Raw genomic sequence first — 19,947 nt, 5'->3', positions numbered from 1 at the left:
TGGGAGGGGCCTGTTTTTGTGACGTCACACAGACAGGCATCTGAGATCGTCTCGATTTGAGAAAGGGGAAAACATTTAACTAGATTAAAAAAAAAAAACACTGGGCGGATTTTTATCATTATAGGGTGGTTGTGTACACACACTGCCAACACACATTTCACTTCAAACAACTTGTAAAAGTGCATGTAGCATCCTATGACCCCTTTAAAAGGCTATTGCGGCAAGATATCCCCCCCCCCACCTCTTTGGGAGGACGGGTGGGGAAAAAAATGTGACCACTCCTATAGAAAGGTTATATCTGAGCCAAGACTGCGGTGTTAGCTGCGGTGATGAAGAATGCATGTTGCATGCTCAAGGAAGAGTGCTGGCTGAGCAAGTCGGCCATTTACGTATTCCCCACAGGGTCCAAAACCACAGACAGACAAAGAAATGCCTCAACATAGGTTCACAAGACCAAAAAGGGGGTGAAAAAAAAAGGTACTGGAAATATTCAGAGCAAGACTTTGTCCAAATGAAACTGAAAAAAATATGGCCTTATTAGAGTAGGGCTGTGAAAAATAAACAGAGGTTGAGAAATAAGAGGACAGGGAGCAGTGGGGCATAAACTCCCGTGCCTTGCCACATGCACGTACTACTGCAGGACACTGCAGGGCATGCTGTGCCGCTGCGTGCTTTGGTTATGCAACTTAAGTTCAATCTCAGGAGACAAGACACAAGGAGCACCACACTCTTTGAATAGAGCGCTGAGGTATGTGAGGAACAGCTGAACTTTCCCCAACACCCAAATGACTTGGCAGCATCTAAAGGGACAGAACAGGTGTGGCCAGAGGAGGTGAGGGGGTGAATGACGGAAATAAGAGAAAGGCCAACGAATAGGGCCCAGTTATCAAGTATGGCAGTCTGGCATGGTTCCTGCTCGTGGTGTGAAAATGCAGCCCTGTGCATGCGAGTTAGGCAGGGAATGCATTCATGCTCACATCAACGTAGTCTGACAAACACTCCCCCACAAAAGGGGGAGCAGCCAGACCACAATCATGCAGTGGGATGAATGAATGGAAGTGGCTTCATTTCCTGCTTCACCTCACAATAAAATGTGCTATCCCATGGCCTTTATTACACAATAACACGAGTTGTTTTTCCAGACACGTTCAGCACTATACCTCATCCTGGTTACGGGATGATGATGGTTTATGAGTCATTGTGGGCCGGGCACTGGTGTTTATGCCAATTATGCCATTTGTGGTCTTTGACTGCCTCGTGTCTGTTCCAAAAGTTCCAAGCATTTTTTGATAATTAACTGACATCATGAAATAAACTTTTATGGTGTCATAAAATTCTACCTTTGTAGCACCACCAGAATGTTATTTGGTGTCTGTTGAGGCACACCCAGTTTTTTTTACCCCTGCCACCAATTTTAGCACCCACAACTGATTCGGTACTTTAAATAAAATGTTCTTTTTGACACTGTAAACTGTTTTGAGTCCTGCTGAATAAGTCTGGCCAAATATAAAATCATTCAATTTCAAATCCACAAGTCTGTTATTGCTGCCTTTCGTGTTTGCTTTATATCCCCAGGGAAACCAAAACACCCCACTGTCTGTTTTTCCAAAGGGGAAGCAGACCGGAAAACAAACATTGAAGTACTGGGGGCGGGAGGGTGTAGCCAATCATCATGTTCCTTATTCTTAAATTAGGAATATGAGTAATACAAGTTAAGGCTGGAATACACTATACGACTTTTAAAAATCAGAACAGATTTTAAAACTCTAGGCATCAGACACCTGATGATGTATCAAATGGTTACAGAAAAATTAAGCATAATACAGTAACTGGGGTTCACGCACTACCATTCTATCAAAACGTCATGAAAGCAATAAACTAATGCAGAAACATGTGCCTCGTTGCTAGGAGAAGCACAACAAATGAAACAATGTATTCTAAAATCGGCTTAAAATGTTAAATAAGTTTGATCTCCTCTGACTGGATAGAATCACAGTCTGAAGTCTGTGCCCATCATGCACTATGAGTTTTTCTGGGAAATATGGCAACTGTCCCTGCCTAAAATCTGCAGACTAGCTCTGACTTTTGGCAACTTGTATAAACTTCCAGAAAAAAAATCTGGGAAAAAAGTCATGTTGTTTATTAAGATAAGTTATTTTGAAAACTAGTTGACTAACTAAACAGAATAGAGAGGAGAACTAACAAATAATTGTTTGCCTACTCAGATCTCAAATGCTGAGGGCTGCTGGCATTAAAAACAGAAAGAGGGCTTATGTGTCATCTGTATTTTGCATGGGGAGAACTTTCCAGGCACTGTGGTTGCTGAATGACCATATGTCTGTGTGCTGAAACTGGGAGCAGGGGTGGGTTATAGCACATGATTAACAAAGTGTTGAGAGGCACCATGTTTGGGAAATGGGGTTATTAGAAATGGATCCCTGACATGATGTGCGTATCACGCTTATATATCACAAGCTACAGTAGTTTGAATGGATTCAACTTTTTGTACAGTATGTGAGTTGGAATGTGTTGTCACCATCATACTGCATAAATGGTTAAAACCAGAAAAACAAGGTGTTCCAAGTACCAGCGCAAACACTCCGCTTCAAGGAAACTCGACCTAGTTACATACTGTCTGAAATTTTACAGGGCATGTGTGCCTGTGTTCAGCTCTCTTTAGAAGACAAAGGAGGTCGATCAACAATTCATGACATGCCGCATGCCTCTCAACCCCCCCCTGGTGAGTGCTGGTATTGTCCTGTCCTGTCCTGTGAGATGCTCTGGATTAAATGAACCTGAGTGAACTGCCTTAAACAGGCTGAGAGTGGGAGGAGTGAAGGGACTGTGTCTGGTGATGTGGTTCCTTTAAAGCTAATCCAACAGCAGATGACATGATGATGTCACTAGGTGAGGCCAAAGATCAGGATAAGCTTATGTTAAGATGTTTCTACTATGACTAACTACATTAACCTGAATTGGTGTGGGAACTTGTGAGAGGATACATGTCTTTGACCTGGTGCGCTCAAACAACTTACATGACGTCAGCTGATGAATTTGGCTGAAGAGAAAACTCATTCTGATTGATTCAGAGTCCTGAAGTGACACTGGAATGATTAAATGGGCTCTAGAGGACAGCCTTTTAATTTTGAGAGGCTATTAATCTTTAAAGTCATTAGAAATTGTGCTCAGTGTGTCAGATGAAAACCACTACACATTATCTGAATGGACTAAGCATTTAGCATTAATAAGTCAAAAGGTTTTTTTAACAATTAAACTTAATCTTTATTACTTAACTTTAATTTAAGTACTTAACTTAAGGACTTTATTTAAAAACATACTGACTTCCCATAACTAACTTACATAACTATAGACCAGGGGTGGCGAACGTCAGTCCTGGAGAGCCGCAGCCCTGCAGAGTTTTGCTTCAACCCTAATCAAACACACCTGAACAAGCTAATCAAGGTTTGAAAACTAGTTGACTAACTAAACAGAATAGAGAGGAGAACTAACAAATAATTGTTTGCCTACTCAGATCTCAAATGCTGAGGGCTGCTGGCATTAAAAACAGAAAGAGGGCTTATGTGTCATCTGTATTTTGCATGGGGAGAACTTTCCAGGCACTGTGGTTGCTGAATGACCATATGTCTGTGTGCTGAAACTGGGAGCAGGGGTGGGTTATAGCACATGATTAACAAAGTGTTGAGAGGCACCATGTTTGGGAAATGGGGTTATTAGAAATGGATCCCTGACATGATGTGCGTATCACGCTTATATATCACAAGCTACAGTAGTTTGAATGGATTCAACTTTTTGTACAGTATGTGAGTTGGAATGTGTTGTCACCATCATACTGCATAAATGGTTAAAACCAGAAAAACAAGGTGTTCCAAGTACCAGCGCAAACACTCCGCTTCAAGGAAACTCGACCTAGTTACATACTGTCTGAAATTTTACAGGGCATGTGTGCCTGTGTTCAGCTCTCTTTAGAAGACAAAGGAGGTCGATCAACAATTCATGACATGCCGCATGCCTCTCAACCCCCCCCTGGTGAGTGCTGGTATTGTCCTGTCCTGTCCTGTGAGATGCTCTGGATTAAATGAACCTGAGTGAACTGCCTTAAACAGGCTGAGAGTGGGAGGAGTGAAGGGACTGTGTCTGGTGATGTGGTTCCTTTAAAGCTAATCCAACAGCAGATGACATGATGATGTCACTAGGTGAGGCCAAAGATCAGGATAAGCTTATGTTAAGATGTTTCTACTATGACTAACTACATTAACCTGAATTGGTGTGGGAACTTGTGAGAGGATACATGTCTTTGACCTGGTGCGCTCAAACAACTTACATGACGTCAGCTGATGAATTTGGCTGAAGAGAAAACTCATTCTGATTGATTCAGAGTCCTGAAGTGACACTGGAATGATTAAATGGGCTCTAGAGGACAGCCTTTTAATTTTGAGAGGCTATTAATCTTTAAAGTCATTAGAAATTGTGCTCAGTGTGTCAGATGAAAACCACTACACATTATCTGAATGGACTAAGCATTTAGCATTAATAAGTCAAAAGGTTTTTTTAACAATTAAACTTAATCTTTATTACTTAACTTTAATTTAAGTACTTAACTTAAGGACTTTATTTAAAAACATACTGACTTCCCATAACTAACTTACATAACTATAGACCAGGGGTGGCGAACGTCAGTCCTGGAGAGCCGCAGCCCTGCAGAGTTTTGCTTCAACCCTAATCAAACACACCTGAACAAGCTAATCAAGGTCTGAAGGGTTACTAGGAAGCTACAGGCAGGTGAGTTTTTATTAGGGTTGGAGCTGAGCTCTGCAGGACTGCGGCTCACCAGGACCAGAGGTTCGCCACCCCTGCTATAGACTGTCCAAATAATAATAATAATAAAAACTTTCTCTGAAGCCTTACATAGTGCATTAGGATGTCTAAGGCAAAAGGTATGTGTGTTGCTATGTGAATGCGTGTATGCTGCACCTTGCTGTGCCTACGTAAAGCGCACCCGCCTGGGAGTGCATGCGTGTACACACTCCGAGGGTGCATATTGCGTCATACTCTGGCCTGAAGCCTTCATTTAACGGCCCAGGCCAGTTGAGTTCTTGAATTGTTGAGCCCTGTGGGTAAGAGAAAACAAAAAGGAGCAAAGGTTGCTCATTTAATAGGGTTTCAAATTCAAAAGGCAAAAGTATTGAGAGCTCAACAGTTAACGGCACTCAAATTTGGTGCTTTCTCTACTGTGGCTGACGTTTTTTTTTTTGATGGGCATGAATTCTTTATTTCAACTGTTTTTTTCTCTCCTATGATGAAGAAGGAAAAAACACTGACTGAGATCATGAATACAGGCACCACATGTCCACGTCATGAGTGCTCCACTGAGTTCTCCAGAGCCCACTGGTTAAACACTGCTTTGCCTTATGCACTGTAAACACAGTCTTCAGAGTCTGGGCATCTGGTTAGGGTGTTAATGGACATGCAAAAGGCAGACATAGAGCGATACTCACTCGGTGCTCCAGTAAACATAATGGAGAACAGGTTGATTCCCATTGTAACAGCGTAGAAGAAAGGCAGGGCCCTCAGACCATTGGGCACTGGATCTTTCTGCAAAGGACAAAGTACAGACTCTTAGCCAACACCCAGCTTTGGCATGACCTTATAATAGGGATGTAACGATTAACTGCGAGCCAGTTGAAAATCGATTTAAATATGTGACAATTCAAACCGGTTGAGATGCTAAACAAATCGCGATTCATTTAGGGGTAGGAGTTTATATGAATGCATGTCTGAGGGGAACTTACGGTCTTTAGAAAAATTTAGATGGTATTTTTTCTTTTCATCTTGCCTCTGTATAATGCATATTAAAGTTCATAAGTGCAGCTCTGCTTTGTTTACAGCGGTTACCAAGGAAACACTGTATGGGAACTTACGGTCTTTAGAAAAATTTAGATTGTATTTTTTTTTTCATCTTGCCTCTGTATAATGCATATTAAAGTTCATAAGTGCAGCACTGCTTTGTTTACAGCGGAAACCAAGGAAACGCTTTAAGCGCCACCTGCTGGCAGAGAGTGAATCTGCGTCTCATTCTCAGGAAACTAAGTTTAAAGATAAGATCATTTTATTTACCTTTTGCAGGATGAACTTGCGAACAAAGTAGAAAAGAATGGCAGACATGATGCCAGAGAGGACAGGTGAGAGGAACCAAGAAGCAACTGTAAGTGAACAAAGAACAATGACACGTTAGGAAACAAACATCTCCGCGGTGGGCAAGTGAAGTAACCGGTGTTGCGGCTTAACACCGGTATCACCGTCAGCACCGTCTATCGCGGCAAGCCTAATCTCCAGTTTCTTGACTACCAGAATAATCATACAAGTGCAACTACAAATGGATCGTTCTTGTGAATGCAGCTGACTCACCAATTCTAAGAAGCTCCAGCCATTTGACGCCCTGCTGACCTTTGGCGACCAGTGAAAAACCAATGGTAGCTCCCACAATGCAATGGGTCCCAGAAATAGGAAGCTTCAGAAAAGAAGCAAACAACTGCCAAACAGCAGAGCCTGAAGGCCAGTGAAAACGAAAAACTTAGAGAAACCTCAATTTTTCATATAAAAAAAATCAATAATATATTACAAACAAGTACAACAATTACGATATTATCGCAGACGATATATATCGCACACCCCTAGTAGTAAGCTTCATAAACTACTCACCAAACATAGCGCTGACTGATCCAGCCATCAACACGTGCTCCGTGCCGTTGTACATAGTCACGTCGATTATGCCATTGCGGATGGTCTCGCTGACCTTGGCTCCAAGCAGCACAGAGCCCAGTGTCTCAAAGACAGTAGCAAGAATACAGGCCTGCTTAAGGGTAACTACACCTGAACCCACTGCCGTACCAAACGAGTTGGCAACGTCATTAGCACCCACCGAAAAGGCCAGGATAAATGCTATGATGAAGCCTACGACTAGGAGCCATAGATAATCTGTCAGAGCCCCTTGAGTGGCAAGGGTGGTCAAAATCGTTACTGTGGCCAGAGTTGTCGACACCATTGTGCGTAGATGGTTTTCAAGTTATACGGGGGGAAGAAAAAAAAAAAACTTCACAATCTTACAGGGAAGAGAACCAAATATGTATAAATAATTCAAGCAGCAGCACACTGGATATTTTAATCCCCAGAAAATTGAGGTACTCAATGTTTCTAAATCTGTTTTCTGCCTCAGACCTACCTTCACCCCTTCGCTAAACCAGCAAATCAAAGCAATCCAGACACCAGAGAGAATCTGCACTGCTCTGCTCTAAACTGATGTTTAACGTTAAGGGAGAGGGTGGAGTGAGGGCCTATTGCTATCCTCTGAATAGACTAGATCTGTTACAGTTTGTTTTGGCTTGGGCAATTAGGCAGACAGAGCGGACATCCATTGTGCAACAGACACGGTGGGTGAATGGTAGCTCATTCCTGGAAAAAAAAAAGAGAGGAGAAAGTGGGAAGGTTCCCATGTTATGCAACAATTTCACTGCAGAGGGGCCAGAACTTGGACATAAGTCTATTGGCGCTTTTCCACTGTGTGGTACGACTCGGCTCGGCACGGCTCAGTACGGTTTCCGTTTCCACTAGGGCTGGGCAAAAAATTGATTTTTCGATTAATCGTTTTTTTAAATGACGTCGATTCGATATCGATTCTCAAAAGCCGCGAATCGATCTTTTCAGCACACATTTAAAATAAGATCTCCTGAAAAACTTTTTCATTCCGCGTCGCCCCATCAAGCTCTCGCTGGATCCGCTCCTCTGCTATCAACGAGAGGAACGTCTGTACTTCCTCAACAGGGGGAACAGCCACTTTTTGGTTGTTAAAAAAGGTGCGCTCGTTCAAAACAGTTGCGTTCGATCCTTCGCTGGCTGTGCTGATTTAAATCTAGCGGTTCTGTTGTGTTTGTGTCGCAAGTTCAGTAACGCAGGTAGTGACGATTCTCTCCGGCCAATCCGTGATCAGCAGAGTTTACACGTCACGTTTTGGTAACGGTACGGTTCACTTGGAACCTCAACCGAGGTGGTACTAAAAAAAAAGTACCAGGTACTGTACCCAGTGGAAAACCCCCCAAAAGTGAGCCGTACCATGCAGTGGAAAAGCGCCATATTACACACTAAAGCAGTACTAGCTAGGCCTGTCACAATAACAACTTTTTGTTGTATGATATATTGCCCAGAAATAATTGCGATATTATTATAACAAAAAGTGCAAAGTAACAAGTACAAAAAAAGAAAAATGCACAAAGAACTTGAGGAGATTTTTCCATTTACAGATTTTTTCCTGACCTTCTTTTCTTATAATGGGCAATATATTGCGTCACCAAAAATTATTGAGGTCATGTACATATATTGCGCGACAAGTCGATATATTGATTATTGCGACAGGCCTAGTACTAGCAGTACTTTTTTTGCATATTGCAGAGCTGAAGGTCTCTAGAAAACTCTTTCACTGTACAAAAAAGGGTGCGCATCGAGAACAGACAGAATGCATGCATGCATGATCATACAACAAAACTCTTTAAAATAACATCTATACACTATATGGTAACTGATTACGCATTAACTAAAACCGATGGCTTTTTGGTTACAATAATCAAGCCAATACGTTCAAGGTCACAATATGTAGCACTACAAAAACAGTGATCAAAGTCAATCGGGCCACTTTGTTTTACAAGCCCGAGAAGGCAGCGCTTTGGTTAATATTTTAAGCTCTGTGACAACAAACAGCGACTACTATTCAAATTAAGCCGTCAGCGCATCGGTGTCATGTGGCTTTCCAGTACATTCCTGCAATGCAGAATTTATTGGCAAAGAAACGCAGAAAATAAATGATGAAATGCGGTTGACTGTCACTCTAGGGCTGTTTGAGCCAGTTCTCCCCGCTCGCGCTAGACACGCACTTCCTCGCTAACGTTAGCTTGAGGAACCAATTTACTCGAGAACAACCATAAAAACGACCGCTTTAAGCAGTTACAATTCGTTGATATTAATGGAAAATAAAATCTTACACTATTTCAATATAAAAATGTTGTAGGGCTTTTTAGGTTAACAAGGCAATATCCATCTTTTCTGAGAGCGCCGGTGTTCTGACGATTTGTGCTACCCTGTCAGATTTTACTACCTCCCATTAAAACAGATGGTAGCATTAACGTTATTCGATAGCTTAAAGTGCTACCTATCAGATTTAGCTTCCAGCATATTAACAAGGTGTGAGGCTTTATTAACATGTACACCTTTTTCTGAGAGCGCCGGTGTTCTGACGATTTGTGCTACCCTGTCAGATTTTACTACCTCCCATTAAAACAGATGGTAGCATTAACGTTATTCGATAGCTTAAAGTGCTACCTATCAGATTTAGCTTCCAGCATATTAACAAGGTGTGAGGCTTTATTAACATGTACACCTACCCTTACAGTAGGATAAAAACGGTGTTGGTCGCATAATCTGATAGGTAACGTTAGCATTGTTCGTCAGAACACCGGCTCCGCACTACACGTGTCGTCATTCATTCACGCCCGCTAACAGATAATATAACGTTAACGTTATTAATCACAACCGCTTTATTAAAATACCAATACCCCAAAAAATAAATCCTTTACACATAAAACAGCATGTATCAGTGACACGGTGTTGTTAACTAACCGTAAAGAGACATTGGCATTTTTTTCCACGTTTAAACATCGCGAGTCAGCTGACAAAGCCACGAGCTCGCGCTCATTCTAACCGTTTAAATAAGCCAAAGGAAAAACGTCGATGAGAAAGTAAGACAAATATCACTCACTGCCAACTAGAATAACTAAAAAATATATATTTTTACTCACCACTCAAAGGAAACCGTCGATAAATGTCGATTTAGATATTTTTGACACTGTAGCCCGCCCAGTCAACTTCCCGTAACCGCTTTCCGCGCGCGCGGGGTAAGACAGTCAATGCTCTCGCTCTTTCCTAAGCACTAACGTCGGGTAAATGAAGTAAATTCAAAGCTTAAGACTACAAACAAGACACTGCTAGTTGTGTTAAGCTCTTGAATCAATGAAAAAATCGCAATAAACCTCTTTCAGCCGGCTCCAGATGATGAGTTCCTGCTTGTCCACGCAAGACATATATCATCCGAGTGCGAGGGCGGGGCTGTCTTCGGTGGATAGTGACGTCAAAAGACAAACCCCGCCCTCTGGTTTTATTTGGCAATGGTAGTAAAAAAAAAGACTACTTAACCTTAGACTTGTCGAGCATTACTACTACTCTGTAACTATACAATCTGGAAAATGCAAAATCTGTAGAATCCAGGCATTTCAAATATTCATTTAAGACTACACAGCATCTACTCCAAATATACTTCACTTCAAATGTTTAAAGAATGTTCTTTTTGTAGGCTAAATGTAATTGAGTCATTTGTTTTGGAATTTCATAATTGATTTGGTATTTATTTTCTCTGACATGTGAGAATTAAAATAAAACTATATATGAAAAAAAAAGATTTAGAAAAAGGAGAACATATATATATTCAGAAATGTGTTATATCTAAATCTATATGTGTAGTCTGTTTCTTTAATACAGTCTCTTAATTATTAAAGAATGGGACAAAGTATACTCATTGTGTATATATAAAGATAAAACTGAATTGTTGTCCTAAACCTAAATGTTGTCTGTTAGTGATTATTAATAGTCATGTGTTGTACTGTCAGATTTCAAAGGCGTTTCTTGTTTATTTGTATCCCCTGTGACTCTAATTTTCTTCAGTTCCTCTCTTGGGTTATGGGAAGTCATGAGATAGACTGAGATGAAACTCTATGAAGGTGATGCTTCAATTCCTGCACGCTGTGCTATAACTCCCCCATGTGGCCACAGAAAAAAAGTGACCTCAATGGAGTATTTCTCTCTTCAGGAGCATAGGATTTTTGTGCTTCAGATAGGACCAGGGTTGGGCTAGTTACTCAAAAAATGTAATTTATTACTCATTACTAATTACTCCTTTCAAAAGTAATATTATTATGTTACTTACTACTTTCTGGCAACAATAAATATTTTTACACTACTAGTTAGGCTACATTACTTTTCTTTCATGCCCCACAGAAGTTGTAATTGCGTATCTTCCCCAAATATTCCTCCAAAATGTTACTAACAATATATTTCTGCCTCATCATTTTACCAAAATCCACACTAGATCACAGTCAGAAGTTATTACAAACACTTGTAAAAGATTGATATTAACGTTTAAGTAAAAGTGTTGTATTATTCTCATTGTGTTATATTTCATAATGTATTTTATCAAAAGAATTCACAAAGTTCATAAGAAAATGTTTCGTTTTCTAAAAAAGTTTTTTTTAATTCTAGTAATACAATTTATATCAGGATCAGAGGGATGTGGGTGGGCAAGCCATGTAATGCCACAACTTACACATAAGTGTTTAGATCATATTTTCTCTTGACAAAATCTATGTAATGCCAATATTTCCATTTGCTGAATGTAAGCTTTTTCATATTCCAAGCTTGCCTGCTTCACTGGTGACTTAATTTGCCTGTGCAAGTCATGAAAATTATTAATATAAATCTATGAATTATTGGATTGTTGGACTTCAAATCAGTAGTTGTGTCATCAAAAGTAACTAAGTGACGAGCTGTTTTATGCATGGCAACTAATATTATTACTGAAATCTCATTAGTAATTAGTTACACTACTAGTTATGCAAAAAGTAATATTATTACTGTAACTATTTACTAGTAACTGCCTAACACTGGATAGGACATTTATTGCCCACTTGAACTAATAAAGACAAGAATCAATATATCTAGATAGATAGATAGATGGATGGATGGATGGATGGATGGATAGTAAATGCCTGAAGTTTAGTAGAAAAATATAGACTGTCTACGCATGAATTTTACAAAATATATTACTTAATATTTACTTACATAACTATTACTTAACTACTACTCCAAAATATGACGAATAATAAAATGTGGTAGTAATAATAATAATAATAAATAATTAGTAGGTGTGTCCAAACTTCTGACTGATAGTGTACATATGTGTACTTACAGCACGGACTAGACACGTGGTAAATCTGTTTAACCTTATAGTTGTAGAGGACCTTTACCATGGGTTGATTTAAGGTGAGGCATGTGAACATGCTGGTTGATCCAGGGTGGCGACCAATGAAGACAGACAGCCTTATTACCCTATTAGAATGAGAGGCGCATCCTCGACGTAAGAGACAGCCAATAGAAACTCGTAAAAACTGAGAAGGGCGTGGCCAATAGTCACGTTTGACGCAACTCGCACTCCACTAGAGAGGTGTGAGGGCATGAAGCTAACGCAGGAGGATAAACGTAAGATTAATTTAACGATAGGAATACGAAAATCAGTTTAGCTGTCATAAAATACCGGGTAGGACATACCGTTGAAAACATACGAGTTGTTTTCGTTGATTTAATCGCAGTTTGCTCGCGGTCGCATGTCATTGAATGTTGGCTAGCTAAGTTAACTAACGTAACTACGTTCGTCAGTTGATCTGTTATTGCAGTTGTTCGCAAATGTCGAACTGTTTGTTTATCTAGTAAATTACTATGATAGCGTCTCATAATATGAGATTAGAATACGAAAAAAATGATTGATTATGCTCTCGTGCATTTTAGTTGTCCATTAAAACCTGTCGTTAACTATTTTGCAAGATAATCGCTAGTGCATGTTAACTTGACATTGCGTTGCACTTGTCCCAGTCCTATCAATACATGGGAACTAATTTGTATAGTAAATCTTTGTTTTTTAGCTAATTCAGGGCGCATTAAAGTGTACTTCAAAGCCAAATCTAGAAATCATCGAGTCGTGGTTCTAGAAACAAAGATGTTCCCCTCCGTCCAGCATCGCCCCGTGTGCAGTATAGGGGCCAGAGCTGTCCGATTGCAAAGCTTTAGCACTTTTAAACCAAGTGGTGCGATAAATAGCAAATCGTGGAGTTTGTCGTGGCTGGGTGAGCGCGTGGGCCTGCTGGTGTCATGGATCCAAAAAGCAGGAAGGGGAACGAACAAGCTGGCCTCCGACAAAAAGAAGGAGAGACTGTTGTCTATATTCGCCAACCATTGTAGTTTTGTGACGGGCCAGAGGCTGAGAAGGGCCCTTCAGATAGGAGAGCTGTACTCGAACCTGTACTCTGAGAGGAGCAGGTGGACACTCGTGGGCAACATATGGCGGCGCCTGCAGAGCAAACATGCCCACACTGGAAAACTCATAGCAGCACTGGCTGGGGTCTTCATGTGGGAAGACGAGAAGATTGGAGATGATGAGCTGAGAAGGTACTTTCCTCACTTCTGGACTGTTTATATGGTGCTATTTGTAATTTTGGAAACAAGACACCGCTATTATCTGATATTAAGCGTTTGCTGTCAAACGGGCCTTAACTGTGCAGGTCAGATAGCGCCTCTCCCGAGTTTGTCCTCCCTGCAGCACGATGACGTAGCTGGACTATATCCACTACGTAGTGGATATTTTACGCGCATGCGCTGTAGTAGGTCTCGAATAAATACATTTTATCATTTTGCAGACGCTTTTAGTTATACCCCATTTTTTTCATAAAGAACAAACAAAATTGTAATTAGTAGAGTTTTATTTCTAAAACGAATCAAACTAATAAAAAAATAAACATAGCTTACATACCAAACTCTTTCATTCAAAACTACGCCATCGTTGCTTAAATAAAGTTTGAATACACTACTAGTTTAAAATCACAGTATAATATAATTTGTGTAAGCCTATGAAACACACCTAGGCCTATATCTCGTAATAATTACGGTTTAATTTACATTAAATACCAGCTTCAATGACAGCCCCACTTTGCGCATGCGCATTAAAATCCAATACTGCGCATGCTCGTCAAATCCAATACGTATTGGATCTGATCCAGCTACGTCATCGTGCTACAGGCTGCAGCGAGGACCTCTTGCCTCTCCCTTCTATTAACCAGTCAGAAACGCTCTCTAGCTGTCAATCACTTTTCACGTTTAGGTGTTATGGCATCGGATTGGCTGTTAGAGGGCGTGGCTTTGATGAGGGGAGAGGCGCAATTTAGCCAAATGTTATTTGAACTTATTTAACACATTTGGTATCATTTTATCTTCTTGTTTATGCATTTATTGTGGTTAAGGCAACTTGTCTGAACTTGTGCTTTAGGTGTGCATGGGAGCTGCAGGCACTGGAGTCGGTGAGAAGCCAAAATGTGAACCCAACGACAGCCGTGCATGCGGATCCAGGCTGGGAGGTGGTCGTGGAGAAGAAAAACGTCAGAGTTTGGAGGAGACCCATCCAGGGTAGCCATCTTTTTGAATACAGAGGTACGTTTTAAATTATAATAGCATGTATTTATTGTGTCCTTCATTAGTAATAAATACATTTTTGTAAATTCATGTGAGACTTGAATGGCTTTGTGAAAAGGGTATCTTTGCAATGGCACATGCACTTTGAAGGACCCCTTCATATCAAATGTAACTGATCATCAAAGTGACTTTGTCCAGTCCTGTTCAAACAATGGATTTACATGACTGGTTCTCTCTTTACAGTGTTTGGTTCATATACAGATGTCACCCCCCGGCAATTCTTCAATGTTCAGGTACTAAATAATTGACTTAATATTAAACTCCCAATTATTACAGCAAGACAAAGTAAAACTACATCCGTTCAAGCTTCCAAAGCCTTACATGCAGGGTTGGCAGCTTTGGTTACCTGGCTGGAGTGAGATTTTGATGACATGGTCTGAACCAGTCACAGGCACCTATATGAGGTTTTGAGGATGCAACCATTCATTTTTAGTTTCATCTTAATAATTAAGGTTAATTTTCTACAAAATACACTGTTTTATTTTAAAGAAACTTTTCAACACTCAATTGCGTGCTGTTTATCTTCCTAGTATATCCTGAGAAGGACGAGCAAGTCATATGTCTAATAATTTAAAAAGCAAGCAAGACCATTTAAAATCACTAAATTATACATAATTAAGAAAAACAAACACAGTTTTACCAGCTCAATGGTCAGATGTTCTGCTGGCACACATTTACTCTTCTGAACACATGAATAACATGTTACTGTTGTTATTTCTCCTGTAAATGTAGGGAACTCTTATAAGATTTCATTACAGTTACTGTTCCTATATATACTTCCTTATATAAATTTGATGTTCAGCAACAAATATTTGGTGAAAATCATAATATTTTAATCTAAATTATTGCGTTCTTTATTCTGTTGCACTCCTATCTGATATGCATACATGCGCATCTTTGAAGTTTAACACGACCTGCATGCACTTAGATATTGTGACCGTTTCACACAATGGGAATATGCATGTGACTCATAATGTTTACAGAATAAAGAGTAAAATATAAGTTATGCACTGGAGAAAGGCAAGGCAAGTTTATTTATATAGCACATTTCATACACAAAGATAGATAGAGATAGGCAAGGCAAGGCAAGGCAAGTTTATTTGTATAGCACATTTCATACACAATGGTAATTCAAAGTGCTTTACATAAAAGAAAAGAAAAAAAATAATCACAACAATAAAACAAGGAATTTAAAAACATTGAAAATGATTAAAACAATTGATTTAAGAAGTTTAAAATGAATTTAAGAAAACGATTATACATAGAATATAGTGCAATCAGTTCGGACATCGCACAGTGCTCATTCAATGAATGCACAGCTAAACAGATGAGTTTTGAGTCTGCATTTAAATGTGACTAATGTTTTAGCACATCTGATCTCTTCTGGAAGCTGATTCCAACTGCGGGCGGCATAATAACTAAAAGCAGACTCCCCTTGTTTTGTGTGAACCCTTGGTATTTCTAACTGACTTGATCCTAATGATCTGAGTGGTCTGTTAGGTTTATATTCAGTGAGCATATCTGCTATGTATTTAGGTCCTAGGCCATTGAGTGATTTATAAACGAGTAAAAGTACTTTAAAATCAATCCTAAATGTAACTGGAAGCCAGTGTAAGGACCTGAGGACTGGTGTGATATGCTCAGATTTTCTGGTTCTAGTCAGAATTCTGGCAGCAGCGTTCTGGATGAGCTGCAGCTGTCTAATGGTCTTCTTGGGAAGGCTGGTGAGGAGACCATTACAATAGTCCACCCTGCTGGTGATAAAGGCATGAACACGTTTCTCCAAGTCTTGACTGGAAACAAAACATCTAATTCTTGCAATGTTTTTGAGATGATAGTATGCTGATTTAGTTACTGCTTTGACATGACTGCTGAAACTAAGGTCTGTCTCCAGAATCACACCAAGATTCCTGACTTTATTTTTAGTTGTTAGACCCCTAGAGTCAAGGTATGCATTCACCTTGAGAACTTCATCTTTGTTTCCAAATGCAATGACAGTTTTTTCCTTGTTTAACTGAAGAAAGTTCTGGCACATCCAACTGTTAATTTCATCAATGCATTGGCAGTGGGAGTCAATGGGGCTGTAGTCATTTGGCGATAAGGCTAGGTAAATCTGGGTAATTCAAATGCATTTGAAAGAATGCAAAGAAAGCATCATTCAGATGCATTTTGTGTTGTCTTGTTATTTGGTGTGAGATGTAGTGTGGTGGCCTGAGACTGCATCTGTGTTTCACGCCAAATGCGAGAGTTGGCAACCCAGTTACATGATTCAGGCATAACTTGGTGTGTATGCATGTGGTTGGTATCTGCTGTTGGTATTTGAATGTTATATTTAGACTCCCAAATATTTCCCTTTACTCCAGTTGGACACAGAGTACAGAAAGAAGTGGGACGCGCTGGTTATCAAACTGGACATGGTGGACAGGGACGTCAACACGGGCACCGAGGTCATTCATTGGGCGACGCATTTTCCAGTAAGCTCTGAATCAAGTTCTCCTCTGCATGCTGTCATGACAAAAAAAACGTCCTTGTGATTTTTGCAATGGGCAGTGAGTGGGCCTGAGTCGAATTAACAGAAGTGTAATCTAGTACTAGTTGACTGAAGATTTAAAAGCCGTTAAGCTTAATCTTCTTTCTGTCGTGTTTCATCAAACTGCCATGCTGGATTTATTTGCATTGTTAAAGAATTCCTTATTTAAGAAGTTACAAAACTTCAAAATCCTAATAGACTGACATTTTATTTTTTAAGCATGCAAAGAGATTGGCTTAAAAATCTAAGTAAAGGGTATTTTACATAAGTATTTATATATAGAATAAATGTACATTCTTAACAGCTACTTCAACATGCCTGTTAGTATTTACAGTGTTTAATAGTCATTGATGTTATAATTTGTTGACCTTTCCTATGCAGTATCCCATGTACTCCAGAGACTATGTCTACGTGCGCCGGTATCATGTTGACATGGAGAATAACTTAATGACCTTAGTCTCCAGGTAACTGTTGGTGCCATTTTATAGGCATTATTTAGTGACATTATAATTAGTGTTAATTGGTTGAAGCGTGTCCTTTATATTAAGTGTGCCGCCTTTCTCTTTTCAGAGCCGTCAGACACCCCAGTGTCCCAGAAACCCAGGAGTTTGTCCGAGTTCACTCTTACCAGTCCAAGATGGTCATCCGCCCACACAGGTCATTTGACGAGGTGCGAATAGGGAATCTCCTGTGTGTCATTCTGTCTCCGGTTGGTATTGGTTTGCCGTCTTAAGCTAGTTATCTTGTCTCAACAGAATGGCTTTGATTACCTGCTGACTTACAGCGATGATCCTCAGACGGTCTTCCCTCGCTATTGCGTCAGCTGGATGGTGTCTAGTGGTGAGCCCCCTGTCTTATGCACTCACATTTTGTTTTGTGATATGTGCTCCTATTTGGACTGTAAAAATATTAATTGAGAGTTTTTTTAGTGGGTTGGATCCAGGGTCGAAAATGATCTGGCAGTGCTGATATGAGGGAATTGAGAGAATTTACAGGACATAAATGTAAAGGATGCATTAAACTGATTAAAAGTGACAGTAAAGACATTTATAATATAACAAGTTTTTTTTTTTTTTTTTATAAATTATGTTCTTTTGAACTTTCTATTTATCAAAGAGTCATGAAAATGTGTCACGGTTTCCACAAAAATATGAAGCAGCACAACCGTTTTCAACATGATAATTAGGGCTGCACGATAAATCGCAATGATAACACAGTCGATATTAGGGAAAAGCTGCGATAGTCATGTGCATCTTGTCAGTGAAGCACGGTTCTGTGATCAGTAGTAAACCTCCATCCAAAGGCCAGAGGGCGCTCTCGCGTGGAAACTCCAAATACACCTTGCAGAAGAAACCCAGGAAATCCCTATAGTCTTAGCTAAATAAACAGAAGATTTAACTGCTTTCATTGATTCAACGTGACTAATAAACACATGACTACGACAATATATGATTTATCTGAGTTCTTATTATAATTTCTAATAATATCTGTGTATAATTACACAGAGCCGTAGTTCACTGAGAAGCTACGCAAACAACATTTGCAGTGCGATTTCATAATATCAATTTATAATATCGATGATATCGTCTGCGATTATGAACGCGGTTTTGCGCAACCCGATGTCATCGTCCATTGCGATGTTTCACTGTAGACATTGACCGATGCCAATTTGGTAGACATCGCCCAACCCTAGTGTGTTTCCAGTTGGACTGTCATTATTGCTGAATACAACTGTACTCATGTTAGTATCAAAGATGAATTGGCTGCCATCGTGCAAGTCGTCCTTGAAATCTGCCCTTTCTGCAGCTGCTGTTTCTTGACACCTGTTCACTCACATTTCACTTCCTCTCTGTCCCACAGGCATGCCAGACTTCCTGGAGAAGCTTCACACCGCAGCTCTCCGAGCTAAAAACATGGACGTCAGTGTCCACGATTACGTCAGCATCGTAAAACCTACCCAACCCACCCAAGAACGACTAGCTGACAACGCTCACACCGGAGACCCAAGTCAGATCTACGCCTGAGCATCTGGCCACAGCGATTGATATACAGTAGTAAAATGATCCAGAACAGAGCATTTTTCACTTATGGGGTCATTAATTGAAGCCACAAAGAAATCCGAACCATTTATTCCCAAAATTATCTATGCCATTGACCAGTCCTGTACTAGCTGTCCTACTGAGCGCTCACGTCCCCTATTTTGTATGCTGTTAGTTTGCTTCCTCTTACTTTTTGTAGGGTACATCTGCTGAGATGAGCCAAAATAATGGCATTTATTAATTGTAGATTCTCCTGCCAAAGCAGTTTTTCACTCTGCATTTACATCACGATCATCAGAATCAATCATGCTGTTGAGATGCTGAAAAACAACAGGAGAGCATGTAAACACCCCACCAGCTTCAACTACAGAAAGCAGTTTGTGTGCAAAGCCACTTTTTTTTTTTCACTTTGTGGTTGTTTTTTCCAGTTTATGCTGTAATGAACTGATCTGAGCAGAACCAGATCGACTCACCATCGTCCTCATTTACCGTGTGAATGTTCACTGCCAGTAAAACCCAAACAGCCTTCACAGGATCACCAAAACTGTCTTATGCCAACCGCAGCATCCTCACGGTCAGGCTTGGCTTCCTCCTGCGCTCTAGGGCTGTTTAAAAAGTCTAAAACATCTTTTCTACTCTGAACTCCAGCAAATGAGGACACTGTGATTTGACGTTGTAATGAAAGTGAAAGGACGGTGCATACGTCTGCATACAAACTCACTGCAGGATGGATTTTGTGCAAAAAATTTGGGGGTGTTTTTTGTGATTGGGAATCCACTCTGATGGGATTGTCTGTGTTATACATGTTTATACTTTTAAAAAAAAGTTGTAAAAAATTCAATCAAAATTCTGGTCCTGTTTGGTCTGCATCCCATCGTTTGATCTTTATTTCATACTGATGTGTGTCATAACACACCAGTGAAGTTACAGATACAGAAGCACGTCAGTGGAAAAAAGTATGTAAAT

The 19,947-nt window shown here is 40.1% G+C and overlaps 2 protein-coding genes across 5 annotated transcripts in view; one reads left to right on the top strand and one right to left on the bottom strand.

The window, feature by feature from the left end:
• The window catches only part of LOC107744132 (sodium-dependent phosphate transporter 1-B-like), a 34,520-nt gene extending 24,359 nt beyond the window's left edge, over positions 1 to 10,161 (bottom strand). The window contains exons 1-6 of one of the 4 annotated variants that reach the window (XM_016557638.1): positions 10,095 to 10,161; positions 9,864 to 9,994; positions 6,721 to 7,470; positions 6,427 to 6,567; positions 6,136 to 6,221; positions 5,517 to 5,613 (exon numbers count right to left, since the gene is read on the bottom strand). In XM_016557638.1, coding sequence (XP_016413124.1) covers positions 5,517 to 5,613; positions 6,136 to 6,221; positions 6,427 to 6,567; positions 6,721 to 7,063 — 667 coding nt within the window. In that variant the 5' untranslated portion in view covers positions 7,064 to 7,470; positions 9,864 to 9,994; positions 10,095 to 10,161. Of the gene's footprint in view, positions 1 to 5,516; positions 5,614 to 6,135; positions 6,222 to 6,426; positions 6,568 to 6,720; positions 7,471 to 9,863 lie in introns of all 4 variants that reach the window. The other 3 variants (XM_016557639.1, XM_016557637.1, XM_016557640.1) reach the window with 3 other exon arrangements.
• A 2,151-nt stretch (positions 10,162 to 12,312) lies between these two features.
• LOC107744130 (stAR-related lipid transfer protein 7, mitochondrial-like) lies at positions 12,313 to 19,796 on the top strand. Its single transcript, XM_016557636.1, has 8 exons — positions 12,313 to 13,335; positions 14,210 to 14,370; positions 14,596 to 14,645; positions 16,776 to 16,886; positions 17,324 to 17,406; positions 17,513 to 17,612; positions 17,698 to 17,782; positions 18,803 to 19,796. Exons 1-8 carry the CDS (start codon positions 12,887 to 12,889, stop codon positions 18,964 to 18,966), a joined length of 1,203 nt encoding a protein of 400 aa, XP_016413122.1. The 5' UTR covers positions 12,313 to 12,886; the 3' UTR covers positions 18,967 to 19,796.
• Positions 19,797 to 19,947: the final 151 nt, after the last annotated feature.

The sequence above is a fragment of the Sinocyclocheilus rhinocerous genome, unplaced genomic scaffold (genome assembly GCF_001515625.1).
Source record: "Sinocyclocheilus rhinocerous isolate Xijiao unplaced genomic scaffold, SAMN03320098_v1.1 scaffold287, whole genome shotgun sequence".
Classification (NCBI taxonomy): Eukaryota; Metazoa; Chordata; class Actinopteri; order Cypriniformes; family Cyprinidae; genus Sinocyclocheilus; species Sinocyclocheilus rhinocerous.
Note: the sequence above shows the minus strand (reverse complement) of the source record. Positions and strands in the feature narration are given on the sequence as shown.

Coding starts and splice junctions, on each gene's coding strand:
- LOC107744130 (XM_016557636.1), top strand. CDS start 12,887: ATGTTCCCCTCCGTCCAGCATCGCCCCGTGTGCAGTATAGGGGCCAGA. Junction 13,336..14,209: donor GGAGATGATGAGCTGAGAAG/GTACTTTCCTCA, acceptor CTTGTGCTTTAG/GTGTGCATGGGAGCTGCAGG. Junction 17,407..17,512: donor TTAATGACCTTAGTCTCCAG/GTAACTGTTGGT, acceptor TTCTCTTTTCAG/AGCCGTCAGACACCCCAGTG.